General features: G+C 38.6%; 1 protein-coding gene across 1 annotated transcript in view; it reads left to right on the top strand.

Annotated features, from left to right (window-relative positions):
* Positions 1 to 214: 214 nt before the first annotated feature.
* The window catches only part of mical1 (microtubule associated monooxygenase, calponin and LIM domain containing 1), a 24,647-nt gene continuing 5,577 nt past the window's right edge, over positions 215 to 19,284 (top strand). Inside the window, exons 1-19 of the mRNA XM_008414728.2 lie at positions 215 to 372; positions 2,795 to 2,848; positions 7,663 to 7,971; positions 9,964 to 10,171; positions 10,658 to 10,765; positions 10,890 to 10,985; positions 11,150 to 11,305; positions 11,922 to 12,022; positions 12,263 to 12,520; positions 13,243 to 13,358; positions 13,443 to 13,569; positions 13,815 to 13,890; positions 14,039 to 14,186; positions 14,544 to 14,719; positions 16,104 to 16,210; positions 16,400 to 16,462; positions 16,545 to 16,809; positions 18,831 to 18,898; positions 18,979 to 19,281. Of these exons, the coding sequence (XP_008412950.1) occupies positions 7,714 to 7,971; positions 9,964 to 10,171; positions 10,658 to 10,765; positions 10,890 to 10,985; positions 11,150 to 11,305; positions 11,922 to 12,022; positions 12,263 to 12,520; positions 13,243 to 13,358; positions 13,443 to 13,569; positions 13,815 to 13,890; positions 14,039 to 14,186; positions 14,544 to 14,719; positions 16,104 to 16,210; positions 16,400 to 16,462; positions 16,545 to 16,809; positions 18,831 to 18,898; positions 18,979 to 19,281 (2,634 nt within the window). The 5' untranslated portion in view covers positions 215 to 372; positions 2,795 to 2,848; positions 7,663 to 7,713. The remainder of the gene's footprint in view (positions 373 to 2,794; positions 2,849 to 7,662; positions 7,972 to 9,963; positions 10,172 to 10,657; positions 10,766 to 10,889; positions 10,986 to 11,149; positions 11,306 to 11,921; positions 12,023 to 12,262; positions 12,521 to 13,242; positions 13,359 to 13,442; positions 13,570 to 13,814; positions 13,891 to 14,038; positions 14,187 to 14,543; positions 14,720 to 16,103; positions 16,211 to 16,399; positions 16,463 to 16,544; positions 16,810 to 18,830; positions 18,899 to 18,978; positions 19,282 to 19,284) is intronic.

Below are 19,284 nucleotides of genomic sequence, written 5' to 3'. Positions count from 1 at the left end.
TATAAAGTGCCTCGAGATATTTGTGAATTTTCCCTATTTAAATGAATATAGTTTTTATCTGTGATATTGCACTTAGGACGGGGTTTTAACTATAAAGAACAGAAATTAATGCGGTAGCGGAAAATATTCATTACTTATTTTTACTTCCTATCCAATCCTTTCAAAACCTCCTTGTCGCTCGCTCGTGACGTGTGCTCGCGTGCAGTGCGAGAAAGTCCCGGAAGCTGGTGCTTTTTCATTTGCAGCGAGGGGCGCGAGGTGAGGTGCGCTCTGTGCTGTTTACCTGTGCGTATCAGCGGAGGTCGGAGCGAGAGAAAAACAAACAAACATGGAAACCGGGATTTAGCTTCACAAAAGCTCGCTTCGGACCAGGTAATTAAATTAAAGTACGCTAATCGCATTTTAAATGTTGTGTGTCGGTTCTTTTTGGTTAGTTTATTTAACTATGGTGTTCATTGCTACTTTAAATATTCCTTGAGTCGTTTTATTGAGCCACCGCGGTCACATAGCGTTTGTGTCCACTTCGTAATTTGTGAATTTATTAACTTGTTATATTAATTACAAGTTTACATTAACAGGAAAGTGTTGTTTGAATGTTCTTTTAAAATCTGGCAGCTCTTACTGGGTAACATGCTGAGACTTCAGCCTGCTTTGCTACAACAGACACATTTTACTCACCAGCTTCATATCGTTGTGAGTCCAAACATTTCAAAGCTTGAATTTAAAATATCTCAGAAGAAACACAGCTTGTTGACTTCAGAAACTGACATCTCTTTGTTCTTTTTTCTCATCTCTCTGGCATCTTTCCTGTTAAAATCTCTTCCTCTTTGTGTTTTCCGTGAGGAGGGGGATTGATTGTTTGAGCAACACTTGCGCAATAAGGTGGGCCAAGCCCCCTGCAGTTCAACCCACTTGCTTTGGGGGAAATGATGTCAGTTCACATTGAATTTCTTGTAGTTTTTGTCTCATCTCGTTTATTTCTGCCTTAACAAACTTACTCCTTTAACACAAGTAAAATGATAGTGATTACTTGCATGAGTACATGTCAACCAGTCATCGCAGTCACCCACAGCTCTATATTTAATGCAGCAGCGTTTCAACACACAGAGTGTTTGTGGTTTTCTGCAACTGCATATTTCAAACCTTGTTCAAACAACAAACGGCAGGTCGAGTATAAATACACCACCTTTCTTGGGAATATTGTGTTATTTTTAGATTTTGACGGCCTGTCTTGTCTTCACAGACCACTTCATGCTTAATTAAGGAAGCTGTCTCCCTTTGTAGCTTTTGTTGCCACACTGATGTAAAAGAGAAATGTTTTCTGGTCAAAGACGCCTCATTTGGTTGCTGTTCTCGGTACTGTTCACATAGTAGTTGTTCAAGTATTGTGCTTTGTTGTTTGTACAGTCACCCTGGAACGTTTGAAATGCTTTAAAGCTGTTTCATTTTCATTTTTTAACGTGCACTATCTTTTGATTGTTAAGAAGGCGTCCAGGGAGGCTTACAAAAGAACATACCAACAGTCTATTTTTATTCCAGTTTGATCACTTTTAATTCTAATAAACAGGCAGGAAGTGCCTTTTTTAAGCTATGCATAAGTGAAACATGGTTTGTCATAATCTTCACCTCATGAAAATGTCTCCAGAGAATAATTAATCAGAATGCAGTGAATAATTTGGTATTCGGTGTTACTTTCCCTGAACCTTCTTTCATATTCTCTGTTGTGTTATTGTAATGGACTGTGTTTCGTTTGCAGGGCTGCGGCAGAAGAGTGGCTGTCAAGTTAATATATTTTAATGAGGAAGTGGTAATTGTGCGTTTGTTACAGGAAATGTCAACCAACTGGATTTTACATTTTAAGTGTTCATGTGCTGTGTGTGATTCTTGCTACCATATGGAAAATGCAAAGCATTGCAAATGTGGGCAAAACGGTCTTAAACGACTCTTTTCTTGCTATGAATGCTAAGTTTTAAGAATTGCATACCGCAGGTGCTTTTTCTAGTTCCTTAGTTCCACCTTTAGCTTTGACCCTCTGCAATCTCTCCCATTCTTATCTTTGCCAAGTTTTGTCAGGATTCACTGAAGTGAAGTAAAATTCTCTTGAGAGAGTTTTATCAGCTGTTTTACGCTACAAGGTGGTGAGAAAAGCTGCACAGGAACTTTGTGGTTAGCAGTGTTGCCCTACTTCTGGGACCTAGGTTCAAAACTGTGCTGTGGCATTTCTGTTTGTGTTTTCTCTGGGTACTCTGACTTCCTCCCACAACCCACAGACAGGTATTTTGGGTTAACTGGTAAATTTAAACTTGTTTTCCATGGAAAGACGATTTTATTGACACCCTGTTAACAATCTAAAAATTCTGGATGCACTTATTGGAGATTTCTGGCCAATCACAGATGGCCAACTCCAGATCTGCCCATTCCAATTTCAGTCGATACCGATTTTTTTTTTCAGTCTGAAAAGTATTTAAATATAGTGACAAAGTTAAAGGTAACTGTGGCTGTTTTTTTTTTTTTGTTTTGTTTTTTAGATCAGCTTCTTATGTAAATATTGCCAATCTCCTAAAATGAAGGAAATCAGTGCCAATTTATTGCCTTTAAAAAAATGTTATAAGGAAAAAAGGGAGAAAAGTCACATTAAACAGCTCTAGTTTTAATCAGTTTACCTGCATCATAATTATCGATGCGCTTGATTATCTATTTAAAGTTTATCGTTATGAATAATTGATGATTTTGAAAGTTGATCAGTGTTTTTAGAGACATCTAATCACTAATCTCTGACTTTCTGTTTCCTCAGGACAATAGAGAAACATTGACGTGTCCAATTGGACCCCCTCATTCTACTGGACAGGTATGTGGGGTACACCAAGGCTCTTTTCTGGGTCCTTTTATTTATTATATCCTCATAGTTTAATAAAATCTTCATCACCTTTTAATTGTCATCTGCACTGCTGTGTTTTTTCCTTAATTTTTATCTGTTGAGAATATTTCAAAATTGACAAGGTTGGTGTAAAAAATGCACTTAAGATTGTTTCTCGTGATTATTGTAATGCACTTATCAAACGTATTAACAGCAACAAAACAAATCCATAATCTGTTGGTCCAAATCTCTGCAGCAAGATTCTTAATTTTCAGGACCATAAATAGTTATGCTCTTCCAACTAAAACCTTCAAATGTCATTATCTGACGTTATAGCCGATAACCAATATTTAACAGTAATCTTCATATTTTATTTCTTTCCTTACCCTTTTGTGAAAAAAAAATGAATACACCACTGACGATGCTTCTCTGCTTCAGTTAAACACACCTCATGACCAACCGTTCCCCTCTTTAACATTCATTATTCACATCATCCCAGTTTCACTTACAGGACGAATACCGATAATGTTTAGCTAACGCTAAGATCGACTGATACTGATGTTAATGCTGGTACATCCCGCATCCATAGTTCCTTTCTTTGTCTTCTTAATAATGTTTCTGCTTTCCTGCTGTCTTTGTGGACCTCTTCTTGGTTTCTATCTGTGCTAGAAATATAAATAAACTTACTAAATATGATGTGACATAGAGGCCCACTTCTCTTAGCCACTGGCCACTCTGTTGGACTGTGGCCCACATTTATCTTGCCACCATCCACTGGAGGGAGGAAAAAGGAGGCAAAAATATGTGCAAAGCTTGCTTTTACAAAAATGCAGTCGAGTGACATCTTGCTGTTGCCAAGCCTCCATAATAACTTTTAGGATGCTGCCAACATGCCAACAAAGCTTCTGTCCTACGTTCACGAGTTGCTACGTTTTGCTAGGCCTTTAAGATGAGACTGATGTTGAGTTTTTCAGCAAAAGACACTCTAGTTGGTTTTAGGGTTAGAAAGAAATGTATATTTGGAAAAGCTCCTTGTTCCTTTTGTTTAAGTACGCCATGTTAAAAAGTCGGACAATAGCAACACAGTCRGCAACAACTTCTTTTTCACTATTTATAAAATGCATGTCCATATTATTCCGTGTGATGGCCTGATGAACGTTGAAGCAGATATAAATAATAGATTTTACTGGAGAATCTGGTCCTGCATCGACATCACAGTTTGTATCTCTTCACAGTTGGCAGTTAAAATCCTCCCCCACGTTGCTCCTGAGTGAAAACTTGTGACCCGATTTACTTCACTTAAAAAATGTCACATGGTCAAATGTTCAGCTGACTACTCTGAGTCTGGTTCACATCTTTTCCCTCATCACTAATGGATCTGGAGGAGACCTGATTGTAATGTTTTGAACTCATCCGTGCCATGCAGGCTAAACACTGTCTGATTCTAGTCGCTGCGCAATTTACTGGTGCACCTATGATTGTCGAGATTCATAAAATAACTGATTTGTTTTGCAGAGATTGGAATCAGCACATCTCTGCTGAGAAACAATGCACAACCTTAAACTCTGTATTATAATACAGTGTTTCTATTGTGTTAATTTGTCTGGAAACTGGGAATAAGTTGTATCCGGCTACTTTTTTTCTGGAAAACAGCACAGATTGGGAAGAGAAAGCAATGTTGCAGCTGTTTATGGAAGGTTATCTCAACTGAAACTTTTAACTTGATGCAGAAAGAAAAGCCTGTATCATTTAGCAGTCTCGTAACTCAGACTACATCTTTAGGAGGATTAAAATTGTATTAATTTGATCAATGCTGCTTATTCATAGTGCCTACAGTGTTCTGGAACTGTGAATCTTGTCAGGTGACCTCTGCAGGAAATGATCTTTAACCTGTTTCATTAACTGTCTACATCATCAGTTGTTCATCTGGCTCTGATCACGTGGGTTGATTTTTGCCTTAGATAATATATTTGATTAGATCAGCTGACTAGATCCAGCCTACGTTTTATTTCAGGGATTAAAACGGATCACAATGCTCATCACTGATAAACATATGCTTTGGTGTTTTCTAAAAAAGTGTGAAGTAAATACAAAATGAGAACAYGGCACTAAATAAAGCAGGAAGTTGTGTGAAAACGTTTTTGCTGCTCTTACCTTCTGTTTTTAGACAAACAAATTTTAGTGTCAGACAAAGCATAGTTTAAAACATGTGGTTTCAAATATGAGTTTCCTATTTCGAAGAAAAAAGTTTTTCAAACYAATTCAGCTCTGTTTCTCCCCTCTAAATTTTAAAATTGTTACAACTATTTCAAAAGCCGCAAAAAGGCCTAGTCAATGCTAAACCTGTAAATTCAAGAAACCACTCAAATGTAACCCAGCTGATGACTGAAGGAGGCAAAAAGCTCTGAAAAACTACACCATCATGGCTCGATAGAAAGAAATTGAAGAACAGACGAGAAACAAATTGTCATTGCCGTTTAGAAGTCTGGAAAGGATGACAAAGCCGTTGACTGTGGGACTCCAGTGAGCAACCGTTGGCTTTTATACACATCTAAACTTGAAACTCATTGTGAAACCTCCCAGGTATGACTGGCTTACTAAAACTTCTCCAAAAGTGCATCAGTGACTCATTCAGGAGGTCTTGAAAGAACCTAAAAGATWATTTAAAGCTAATTTAGACTGTTAAGTTAGTTGTTGGGTGAATTCCAGTGACAGGAAATCTCTGGTCGTAATCGATTCGCTTCTTTCCTGTCCAGATATCCACCAGGTTTTCTTCTGAAATCTTGTAGTTTCACTGCTGCTGCCACCATTGTTGGTTTTTTGCATTGACGTGATCGCTTGTACCTGACATTACTGTRCTGCAGCAACAAGWTGTTTTGTTTGTCGTAACAGAGTCGCACCAGTTAGACATGTTGATGTCCTATTAAAGGTTTGCAGGGCTAAAATCCCTGCTGGACTCAATTGTCTTAATTWAGGTCAGAGTTTGATTCAGCAAGAAGAAAGAGAGCAAAAATAACCTCCATGTGTGAGTTCCAAGGCTAAAACMGCTTCTAAACGAAAGGAACAAAAACATTTAGTATTTTCCACAAAAAAGCATCTTGATGACTCCAAAGAGTTTAAGGAAAATATTCTGTTCATTGAGAAACTCTACAGAATTAGTGCGTCATGTTACATGGGACATAAAATCAACCATTTGASTGAAATACCATCACGCCTAGAATCAAACGTTGTGGTGTTGGTGTGATGGTGTGGAGCTGCTCTGCTGCTRAAGAACATGGATTAATGAAAGCACTCTGCTCTCTAGTGGAAAAATCCTGAAGGGCAATGTCCAGCCATCATTTTGTAACTTTAAACTCAAGCACACTTGGATTGGGTTTGAACAGTAACTCAAATCAAGCTGGCATGTCCACCCCTAATTGACCAAAGGAAAAGGAAATGTAGGTGTTGGAGTAGATGTAAATGTGATTAAGATGCAGCATCATAATAATACATAAAAAAAATCCTCCATTGGGGCTGAATGAAAACAATTCTGCAGAGAAGTGTGGACCAAAACTCTTCCACAGTTATTTTAAGCACTTAGTGACAGTAGCACAATGGGTTACTAGGTTTACAGGGAAGTTACTTTTTTACRTAGGGCTAGGTTGCTTTGACATTATAAATAATTTGTTCAAAAACAAATAATAAAGCAAAAAACAGGATACATTTGTAAGGAGGTAATTGTGTTTTACAGGACTTTCGGTGTGTAAAGTAGAGATCCAGCAGTCAAMACTACTGATCAACTGATATACAGGTCTTTGATTTGTATATCAGATTTTTTTAATCTAGATTGGATTATGCAAATTAATATAAATTAGCGTCCATTGTTAAAAACCCCAAGTAGCTCATCAATTCTTCTGAAACTTTGAGGCCTGCTTTCTCACTAATTTTGTTTCCAGAGTGCCAACATTCAATGGCCTTATCTTCTTCATGTATTTTTATTTTTTCTGTTTGTGTTTGTTATAATTATAAAGCCTATAATGCACACATGATGGTTATTTCTGGTTTTGTTGTGGCCAGTCACATTTATTAAGATCTTCTATCATTTCACTCTACAAACACCAAAACCARCAGCATGTATTGTAAAGCGCTTTTTCTGAGCTGAGTAACAGCTTTCTCTCATAAAAGGATCAAAGAACCTGCAGAAAACGTTTTTGTTTGTATGTTAAAGTCTTATAAATCAAATCAATAATCAGTGAAAGTCAGAATTGGCAGATCAGACCTCCAAAGAAGAATGGAAATCTGTATCAGCCAGAAATAGCCTCATATGTGCATGTTTAAAAATAATTTTAAACATGAACATTTGCMCACCCCTGTTAATAAAAATAAAGCTAAAGACAAGTTTAGGCCTGTTAAGACACATGGAAAAATGTTTATGTAACTAACTCGTACCCACTGATTCTGACACGTCCTCAAGCTGTGTGTCAGAATGACACATAAGATGTAGGCAGGTTGTTCATTTGCAAAGTGGTCATAAATAAAAGGCACATGACCAGCAGAAGGGAAGTGTTTATGTGACTCAGACGACCAGGTTGCTTCAAGCCATGAGCCTTTAAACGTTTGGACTATAATTAACGGACCATGTGGCGGGAACTTCCCATTACACAGCAGGTAGAAAATCCTAATGACTGGATCACCTTCATGGGTGCAAACAACAAAGAGTTGGACTTTGCTACCCCTCTGATTACTTACAGTAAACGTTTTCTCACAGTAGATTTTTTTTTTCCTTGTAGCAGGTGATAACTCCATGATATTACTTCCTTCCACAGTTCAGCTYAAACTCCAGCGACTGAACGGATCTGGATCTCCCAATCCCAGCCATGGCGAACAAGGAACCTGTGAATCCCTCTCATGCCACGTTTGACCTCTTTGTCCAAGCCAAGACTTGTCAAGAAGTAAAGAAGCACTTCACAGAGCTCTGCAGAGAACTGCAACTTGATCCTAAGGATTACAGCAACTTCTACACCAAGCTGAAGGAAAGGCTGAACTACTGGAAGGCCAAAGCTGTGTGGACCAAGTTGGACAAAAGAGCCTCTCAAGATGTTTATGAGCAAGGAAAAGCCTGCGCCCAGAACAAGGTGCAGTACTATTACACTTGTTGGTTTTTCCATTACAAGTTTAGTAGCTGATTTTAGCAGCAGCGTTAGTATCTGGTTAGTGTTTTCCTTCTCATGTTCTAAGGAAGCTGTAAAGCAGGTTTAGCTTCATACTGATATCTCCCATGTGCATTTATCTGTTGCTGAACAGGCACAATATCTTTCATATTAAATGTTATAAAAGGTTTTCCATGCTTTCCTTCAGAGGAATCATTGACACAATGGCGTTGTGCCTCAATTTTGTATAATAACTTTAATGTTTGAACATAATTAAACTCCCCATTTATTGAACTGATTTCCCGTATTGAGGATAAAGCCACAGAGAGTAAGTATAGATAAATCAGTCCAATAATCAGTAAAAAATTAGCTTGAATGATGAATTATTTTCTTTCAATAAACAATTTCTATCCCAAATGTAATGAAACCGACAGATTATGTTTTGAATTAAGATTTACTGACCACCAATAGAGTAATTACACTTCAGCTAAGGATTATAAGAGAAAAACAAGATTTCTGTTAATTAAGAAAAATATTTTTAATCACACCAGATCATGCATACTAATGATTTACTGAAGTAACAAGAGATATTCAAGGAAAGATAAAAACAAATTATTTTAATGTTATTTATCAAATTAGTTGTTACAGGATGATGGGGAGGTTATGAACGAGAAATTGAGCATCTAAAATATTTAATATGTAATTTTTCTTAAGAGTTACTGATCCCTTATCACTGCAAAGACGGACGCTTTGAAGATTTATTTCAACTTGAAATACCAAACATTTTAAAAAATAAAGAAAAAAAACATAATTAATCTTTACGGAGAATACAAAAACAGAATGAAAACAAGGTTTTAAACCGACTCTTATCTGTTAACCTGGAACCAGGTTAGATATGCGTTTCCAGGTGACCATTCTTAAAAATTTTGTCCAAGCCAAGACTTGTCAAGAAGTAAAGAAACACTTCACAGAGCTCTGCAGACCACTGCAACTTGGTCCTAAGGATTACAGCAACTTCTACACCAACCTGAAGGAAAGGCTGAACTACTGGAAGGCCAAAGCTGTGTGGACCAAGTTGGACAAAAGAGCCTCTCGAGAYGTTTATGAGCAAGGAAAAGCCTGGATTTTTTTTTTTGAAGAATGTTGACCTGGAAACACAGCTGATGTGCAGAAAAAAGAAAACAAAAAATAGATTCATGCTCCTTTTTCTTATTAAAACCCAATCTCGAGAAGGTGATTTGACTTGCCTCAGACCCACTTTGGTAAAAATTTATTTGGTTCTGTTTTCTGTCTGAGTCCAAGAACTCCAACAGTGAAACATTAATCAACAGTCTGATGTGTAACGACTTCAAAATGTAATGTTTCAGTTGTTGACTTTGCATTTTTGTGTTTTTCTGATGTAAAGCACTTCGAAATGCCTTGCTGCTGAAAGGTGCTATACAAATAAAATTTGATGTGATTTGATTTGAACAACACACTGATAGCCAAAGCTCAGTGGGAGGAGTCATCACAAAGTACTGCTCGACCAATCAGAAGCAGACATAGAATAACACCAGAAATAAAAAACTGTCTTTTTTAGACTCAGGAGACCAAAAATGTAATAATATACTACTGTTTAATAACTGAAAGTTTTGTAACGCTGAATTTCAAATGTATAATTATTCTAATAAATAAGCAAACCTAACTTTTCACATTAATGTTTAAAGTTAGGATTTACTTAAAATGTTGGCACAGTCACATTACATTACGTCTAGATGACTTTTAGATATCTTCAGACATTCAGACCAGCTTCTTTAAGATGATAAATCGTTTGTATTTTGAAGTGCCACAGTAAAAGGTTAACTGCACTAAACCTACAAGTTCAGTGAGGACGTTTTTAAAATTAAGTGAAAGGTCAAATAAACCTGCATGTTCACTAAAAATTATGTTGTCACCTTATGTTTCTGAATGTTTTTTTTTCTCTGTTCTTTCTCTCAGTGTCTGGTGTTGGGCGCGGGACCATGTGGGCTGAGGACGGCCATCGAACTGTCCCTGCTGGGAGCTCAGGTGGTGCTGCTGGAGAAGAGGGAGGAGTTCACCAGGAACAACGTTCTCCACCTGTGGCCCTTCACCATCTGCGACCTCAAAGAGCTCGGAGCCAAAAGGTTCTATGGCAAATTCTGCGCTGGTTCTCTGGATCACATCAGTAAGAAACTTTGACAGAATTATGAATACGATTGCTTGTTTGAACTGAAAATTTATTTGGTGAAGTAAGAAGTCACACTGCAAAATCACAAAGTCTTACTAAGTATTTTTGTCTAGTTTCTAGTCCAACTATCTTAGTACACTATGAATGGTTTTCAGGAAGATATAGGAGCTTGTTTCAAGTAAATAATTCCTTAATATTGATATAAATGTACTCGCACAACTATCGGATTATTTCACTTGTAACAAGGTAAAAATGTCTTGCTATAAGTGAAATAATCTGCCTGTGGAACTAGCATTTTTTTAGCAATATTAAGCTTCTATATCTTGGTTAAAGGCTACTTGTGAGTTAGTTTTGTCTTATTTTAAGTGTACTAAGATATTTGCACTGGAAACTACTCCAAAAATGCTTGGTAAAATTTTGTGTTTTTGCAGTGCACTAATGCAAACTTCTAGTTAAACATGGACTTTTTTGTTTTATTTTTAGGCATCCGTCAGCTGCAGCTGATCCTGCTGAAAGTGTGTCTCCTCCTCGGGGTGGAGGTCCACACCGGAGTGGAGTACAAGGGCCTTATTGAGCCCTCTGTTGAAAAAGGTACCTCATTCAGCAGCTTTATGTATGTAAACAGTGATGTGTTTACTTAAGACTTCAAATACTAGATCAAAGAATCAGATGTGGTTGAAGTAAATACAGCTTCATACCTGATGTTTCTCTGTAGGTTGGATGGCCAAACTACAGCCTCCGTCTCATCCTGCTGCAGCCTTCCAGTTTGATGTTTTTATCTCTGCAGGGGGAGGCAGGTTCGTCCCTGAGGGTACGGGAAAAAAAGGCATCACTTCAGTTCACCCTGTTCTAGTTTMAACAGGACACTTTTCTTTGTYAATGACTATTACCTTAAAACACAAAAGTGCATTAGCATCTGTAAGTAAATTCACTTCGATCCTGTTTTCTTTCTTTCTTTTTTTTTCGTTCCGTCAGGTTTTAAGCACAAGGAACTGAGAGGAAAACTGGCTATTGGCATCACAGCCAATTTTATCAACGGGAACACGGCTGCTGAGGCCCAAGTACCAGAGATCAGCGGGGTGGCCCGGATATACAACCAGAAGTTCTTCCAAGACCTGCTCAATGATACGGGTACCATTCCGATTAAAATGTGTGCTCAGGGTTGTGTAGAGAACTAGTTATTAAGAGATGTGACTGTTACACATGGTGTTTACATCCTGTGCAACAGTCACACAGTTTTATGCTGCCTAGCAAGTAATACCTGCAGTACAAAACACGATAAATGAAGGTCAAACTGGATAAAAAAATATCCATCCATCCATCCATCCATCCATCCATTTGTTTGTGCTTTTTTGTAATCTACTTGTTCAACTAGCAGTATCTGCTGCATTATGTTTTCCTGTTGTAATTTATAACGTTTTATATTCTATCAACTATACAAAACAGACCAAAACAAAAAGCCTGCGTTTTATAACTTTATAATAAAGAATTATTTGCAATCAATTCTTTGAGTAAATACAGATTAGATTTGCTAATCCTCCTTTTTTCAGGCTCTTCTATTGAACTTTAATCTTTCAGTGCATCCTGCTATTTGCTCTCTTGTCTAGAATTAGTTTAACAAGCACAAAAGTGTAAATAAACTAGCCGCTGCAATTGGAAAACTATAAATCTTTCTGATTTGTTATGTCTTCACTGGCATTTTGTTCCTCTAAGCCCACTTTTCTCCCTCCCCGCTCTTCTATTCCAGCTATTGATTTAGAGAATATTGTGTACTACAAAGACGACACCCACTACTTTGTCATGACAGCCAAGAGGAAGAGCTTGCTGAAGAGGGGGGTCATTAAACGGGTGAGAACAACACATCCATTACCAAGAAAAAAGTGTGGCTTCTTGGCTGCAGCTCTGGCCTAGAAAGAAAACATTTGAATCAGATAAACACAACAGCTGTGCTCGGGTTTCTGAGCGAAGAGAAGCTGCTAATCAGATCTCCCTTCCTGCAGAATGCTCAAGGCTAATAAACAAAGTAGAAAGAATGTCATTCTTCATGTCATGAATCATCAGATGCAATCTTTCACTTTCTGTCATCAGGACTACAGCAATGCTGATCAGCTGCTGGCACCTGCAAATGTAGATCACGTGGCGTTGTGTCTTTATGCTCACGATGCGGCGTACTTCTCCACTGGAGGCAAGCTGCCGGACCTGCAGTTTGCTCTGAATCCGGCCGGTCAACCTGACGTGGCCATGTTCGACTTCACCTGCATGCACCGCGCCGAGCACGCCTCSCTGGTCCGAGAGAGGAGGGGCAAGAAGCTCCTAATAGCTCTTGTTGGAGACTGTCTGGTGGAGGTAATGGACTGCACTTAAGAGTCGTTCGTCTTGTTTCATTGGGAACCAGTCTGATAACTTAAATGTGGGGCGGCTCCTTTGTTAATTGGTGAGTCTGTTTATTTTTAGAGACTCAAATGACAATAGCGAACGGCATTAAGCTTTAATTCTGCAGAGTCACGCTGAAAACAATGCAGAAGTTTGAGAATCTAATTTACAGCTAATTGTTATACAATGACACAGCTGTTTGCTTTAATTAAAATGTGTGATTAGATGAGTTTAAAAAATATATTTTCTTCATTCATAATGCCTTAAAAAACATTTTGAGTTATATGGATTTTTGATTAATGTCCTTATAGTGGCAATGATAATGTTCTCTTTCTTTGTGAAAATTAGATTTTGTTCACTACTAACTACCAAAACCATCTCCATAATAAGAAAAAGTATAATTTAGTTTCAGTTCTAGAGGTAAAGCCAACAGTAAAATAATGGATTCCAACATTATATCTTATTTATGCATCTTTCACCTTCTTTAGATTTTGACTGAACAGCATCATAAAAACATGTTTGCTGATTTACTTACCAACCAAAGAAGCAAGAGTCTTTAATTTTGATCCAGTTAATGAATAGAAAAACATAAACTGCAGCTTTTTCTGTGAAAAATACACAATATTTAATATAATAGAAGATCCTACTTGTGTATTCTAGTCTCTGACTTAGTTTTCACTGTCTTCACTCTGCAGCCGTTTTGGCCTTTGGGAACAGGTATCGCCCGAGGGTTCTTGGCTTCGTTTGACACGGCGTGGACGGTGAGGAGCTGGGGGATGGGGGTCCAACACATGACCGTCATTGCTGAGAGGTAGGTGAATCTGAATGTATTATRATTTTGGTGTTTTTGCTTTGACTTTAATATTCTGCTTTAATTTCTTTAAAAATAATTCAGAGAAAGCATGTACCAGCTGCTCTCCCAGACCACACCCGAAAACACCAGCAAGAAGTACTCTCTGTATAGCATCGACCCGAAAACACGCTACCAGAGACTCAACCTGTCCGCCATTCACACTCGCCAGGTTAGCATGCTTATCTGTTGTTTGCTCAACTGCGACTGAGRTCAGAGTCTCTCCAGCAATCAGGACATAATTTAGAAAGATTGCTGTTGAAAGAAAATCTTAGAGGCAGCAATACATTTSCATTAAGCAGCTCAAAATGAACAAAATGCATTTAATTTGTGAAAATATGAYGTGTTTAGCAGCAGTTTGTGAATTTTTACATTACTTAAAATATGATTTTTRACATTTTCCACCACTTTATTCAGGTGCAGCACCTATATGATGAGAAAAGCCATTCATTAACCTTAAAGCTGAAGGAAAATCGGGCTCACATGCGTCAAGGTGAGTTTCTACAAATTTGATCACATTGACAGCAGTTAGTAGTTCCTCTTTAAATAAGTCAGACCTTATTTTTTCGTAGATAACAAATGTCATGTTTACTGATCTACTGGGACTGATTGCTGGTTGTTTATATGTTTTGCTTCCTCAGATTCAATGAGTGGTTTTAACGAGTTGCTGAAATGGTGCCAGAACAACACCACAGGGTACGACAATGTGAACATCAAAGACTTCAGCCAGTCCTGGAAGTCCGGCCTCGCGCTGTGCGCTCTCATCCACCACTTCAGACCTCATCTGATGTGAGTTGCAATCTTTGTGAGACTGGCTGACTGGGACTGGGTTGTAATTATTGCCATTCCTCCACCAAATTCTCTGATAATCAGTCCAAGATGTCAGTAGCTCAGTAACTAAAATGCAAAGAAGTCTGAATTAAATCAGATGGCTTAGCATTTTATGTGCAGCAAAATTGACTAAATCGCTGAAAAAGGATCTAAAATCCTGCTGATTAAACATGATACAAATTGAAAGAGTTTGTAATTTCTGCTAAATYTCCTCCGTATAAAATGTTTATTTACCAAAAATTATTTARTTGTTTTGACTGTCCAAACATGTGATTATGTAAATGTTTGAATGATGTTTCTCTCYTTCACCCAAAGTGACTTTTCCTTGCTGGATGAGGCGAACAGAGTTCACAACAACCAGCTGGTGTTCAGTGTGATCCATAAGGAGCTGGGAATCCCTCCGGTCATGTCTCCCAGTAGTCAGATCGACAAGCTGTCCATGGTTCTCTACCTCACCCAAATCAAAGATGCTGTCACTTTGCCACCAAAAGGTAAATAATTTCCCTCGGGTATCTTTATACCCGAATGAAATCTGAAAATCATCTAAATTTGAACTGAAACCATGGAGGTGCATCTTTATAAATTAGAAATTCATTAACCCTGCTTCCATCCAGTGGCAAATTTGTAATGAAATTTTAAAATGTTGTGAAGAAGAAAGTGTGAGTTAGGTGTGTTTCCATTTGCTGCTCTGAAGCAAATCAACAAAGCTGCATAAATTCCARTTTAATGATTCTTAAAACCCCACAAACCTGTCCGTATTATTTTTACTATTTTCTCTATTGTCTGTTCAATGAGAGTATGAATATTTTATTAAATGCAGTTACTGCGTGCGTTTTAGACAAATTACACTTCTTTTTGTGACTTGTGTCTTAAAGCATATTACAAATGGATATGTTTTTCAGTTTGTGTGGCTAAAAGAGAAGTAATGTCACCTTTTATTGTTATCACAATCGTACCACAAAATATCATGACATGTAATCAGTAATCTTTATGAAGGCCGCAAATGTTCCTCTTCATGTGAAGGCCGTAAAACTAGTTTTCCTTCGCTGTGAGACGGTGAGTCAGGTTGAATTATGGAAATAAATTAACTTATTCAGATTTGCTGAGGTGCAGCTGTGCTTCTGAAGACGGTTGCTTWGACACCACGCTGCATTTGCATCACCTTAAAAGGAGTCAGGTGTTTTCCCTACAAAATGCATTAAGTGGCACTGTCTCTTTAAGATCAGGGTACCCATAATTCACTGGGCTTAAGTGGCTTGTGCCGTGCTCAGAGCCAGCCTGTACTGGTTGTGTTGCTCTCCTGCACTGAGCCAGCCCAGCAGCAGGCAGAGCGAGCGAAGGAGCGAGCGGTGGGCTTTTCGGGCTCTGGCAGGGGGGCAGCCTCTCTTCCAGGGAAGATTTTCCCTCCACTGTCAGCAGCAGAGGTATTTTCACACCAGGATGGTAATGCGGCGTAGACTCAATCGACTAGTGGCGGTGGATGAGCTGAAGTGGGCGTGATARGCGCTCTCGTCTGCTTTGCTGCTCTGCTCGGGATCGGCTGAGCGATGCGCAGGCAGGAGGGARCAGTCGGTCTCTAGTAACCTCATCTGAATGAGAGGAGAGGGGGAGCGTTGGTGATACCGGGGATGAAGAGTTTTGGTTTGGGTTGACAAGTTGAAATCTGCTGCTGCTGCTGCTGCTGTGACGCCACAGAAATTAGAAGCAATAATCAAATAGGATGCAGCTTACCTTTTTAAAGCTTTAAAAGAGAAAATACGGCATCAGAATTTGTCAAGTAAAATTGTAAATGGGGAAATGGTGAGTATTTAGGTGAAATGTTTATTGATTTRTTCTTTTCTTTCTGACATTTCTTTCCCTTTTTGTTGACGACAGAACCTGCAGGCCCCCTGCCACCGACCACRTCTCTGAGTCTCTCTAGGACACAGTCAGCTGTCTTTTTCCTGAGCAAGCTGAAGCACCTCTCACTGCAAAGACAAAAGGTAAGACTACTGAGTTAGGGATTACACAGCCTGCAGAAATATCTGATCAGGATGTTTTCAGACACTCTTACTTGCTGGTCTGAGGAAACAGATGTGTGGTCTCCTTGTTTGGTTTATATTTTGTGACTTTTAAGGTTCGTAATATTGCTTTTTGAGGTCTATTGATAAAATTCTCTGTTTTTTCTGCAGGAAAGACAGGCGACTCTGAAACGAGGTGCACAAGCTGAGAAAATCATGGAAGATGAGAAACCTGTGAGTTTTATTTGGTTCTTCACTTTAACTCTGTGTCTTTCCTTACTTTTATTTACTRATTCTTCCATTTGCCCTTCCTCAGGAGTCAGTGCTACCTGCGTCTCCTGAAGTGCATCCAGTTCCTCCCGGTGCGGCTGCCGCCGCCGCCGCCTCTCCCCCACCGGAACCAGAACCAGCCGAGACTCTGCTGACGACTGACAACGAGCAGTGCTACTTCTGTGGGAAAATGGTGTACGCRGTGGAGCGCATCAGTGCTGAGGGGAGGTTCTTCCATCGGAGCTGCTTCACCTGCCACAGCTGTGGCATCACGCTCAGATTAGGAGGATACGCCTTCGACAAGAACAGCGGTGAGTTAAGCATTGTTTGCGTCTGACATGACTTGGGTCCAAAATACTTYAGATTTATTTAATCTGCCAAATAAATCAGTCGTATCTCCTTTGCAAACCTCATTAAGGGGTGTCCATACGAAGTGTTTGTGCAGATAGAAAAGCAACCTGTGCTCATACTTGCAGCTTCAAGTCCCCACYCTCCACTCAAAGTGCAGATTTGCTCATGCACTTTGGTAGATTTATTTTTTTTAAACTATGATTACGATTAAAGGCAGTGAATACATCCATATCCTGCAGAGTCGTTGAATGCAGGATTGAGTGGTGATTAAACATTTTCTACTTGCACTTAAAAGCCAGAGATGAAAGATGCAAAGAGCTGTCAGCCCTAGTTTGTCAGAGCAGATGGAGCTGGAAAGTGGATGGGTAATTGTTTCTTTCTGTCAGCACTTGTATGTGTTTAAATATAAAATTTTTCTCTCTCAGTACTGCYGGTCTTTAAAGTCTCTTTAAATCTACACCAGGATCACTCCTAGGAGAGCTTGCTTTTTAATGATGCAAACATCTAGTGGACGTAGTTAATTTAGCATTCCTTACCAATTTTTAAAATTAATTTTGCAGTGAATTATTTTACATTTTTAATGTAAAGCGGTATAAAAAGAAACATTTTATTTCTATCTATTGTAGAGCTGCTATTTCAGYCTATTTTGTCACCGTGAGGTTTTTCCACACATCTTTTTACCGTTATGCTATCGCCATGCAAAATGCCTCTGCWASACAAAAGCACATAAAATGATCCAGTTGAAAAGACTTTTGCTTTTTTTTTTTTTCAACAGAGCACGTTATTGTTGTGACCTTGTCAAATTAAAGATTGTTGCTGAAAATTTGAAGGTCCTTGGAAATTAATGTTATGATCTCATTGAGCAGCTGAGTCACTATTATTTCTCCTCTTTTCTCATTTAGATTAAAAATTAAGCATCAAAAAACTCTTAAACTGACAGCAAGATGGCAAAGCGGGGTTTGGATTATTGTAGTGTTGAGATGGAACAAAACAAATGAAGATTGTTTAACCCTGGATGGAGTTATCTGATACTTTATACGTGGGTCAGTTTCAATATAAGCCCCATTTGGTTGAGAAATGCTTGATTTTTAAATCCTGCATGTGTTCAGGGTTTCCACCTGCTTGATTTGTGATTTATAAAAGCTCAGAGAGGATCTCATCTTTGTGGGTTTGTACCGAATGTTTTGTTTAAGAGGCTTTTGACTGCCTGACAGGTAGATTTCCATTTAAAATGCTGTCTCAAACATTCACAGCCCCCTTCGGTCTCACAGCAACCAGTACAGCTGAGCGTTGGCTCAATATTTCTTTTATGAGGAAGAGATTTGCATATTAAAAACAGCAGCGTGCCATCAATCATGATGGGGAGCCCACTGTGACCCGGGCAATTTTGGAATGCTGCTTTTAAAACCCAGAGGTGGGCAGAGTACCTGAAGACTGTACTCATGTAGGCGTAGCACTACTTCGACATATTTTTACTCAAGTAAAAGTAAAAAAAAAACTATTTGGTAAAAAGTACTCMMGCACTGAGTRACTGATGAAATTATAAATTATTTAAAAATTACCTAAATATAAAGTTAAGTGGAAATTTTTGTATTTTAAGGGCAAAAATTCATATTAATTCACTTAAGTACAAAACAATAACAAAATCAGGCAAAATAATTTTTTTCCAAATCAATTTTTTGATTAAACAAAAACTGCCGGTGCGTGGTGAAATTTTTTTTAAGACAAGTTTATTCTTCGCTAAGTGGGTTGAGAAAACAGAAATTTGAATCGGGTAAGAGTATCAATAGTTCATGATAAAATTACTGAAGTAAAAAGTAAAAAGTACAGCGTAGCAAAAATACTCCTAAAAGTACATTCTCTGRCAAAAGTCACTCTGGTAAATGTGACTGGTTACATGGAATAACATTTTTTGTTTATAGTGCTGATATTTTTACAAAAGAAAAACATGTGAACATCTTTACCTCTTCTCTTCCCACAGGGAGATTTTACTGTGAGATGCACTCTGAAGATTTGTTGCTTACTAATGGTGTTGAAGCATCCTGTGAGGTGGGTCACTGACCRAACAGACGGGAGGGATTCTCTGCAGTGGTCTGTATATTTCACTCMTAACTTTGTTTGTTATTTAGGACGAAGATGAAGATGAAGAGAACGGACTTTCCAGTGAGAGCTACACGCTGTCTCCATCAGATGAGGAGTATTTCCTSAAACCAGATGGTGTCTCCTCTACTGTCACACATTCAGATGACCAAGAAGAACCGGATCAGAGTATTCATCAGTCCAAAGGAGACTCCCAAGAACCACAGAACACGAGCACTTTTCCAGATCCTGCATCTAAAYCTGAGATATTGGAGCCCCCTCAAGATGCTGTTCCCGTTCCAAAGCCACGCGTGTCCCGTCAGACGACCCCCACCTCCGAGCCCTCGCCTCCAGTG

The sequence above is a fragment of the Poecilia reticulata genome, linkage group LG7, assembly GCF_000633615.1.
Source record: "Poecilia reticulata strain Guanapo linkage group LG7, Guppy_female_1.0+MT, whole genome shotgun sequence".
In the NCBI taxonomy this organism is placed as follows: domain Eukaryota; kingdom Metazoa; phylum Chordata; class Actinopteri; order Cyprinodontiformes; family Poeciliidae; genus Poecilia; species Poecilia reticulata.
This window is presented reverse-complemented; position numbering and strand designations above follow the sequence as displayed.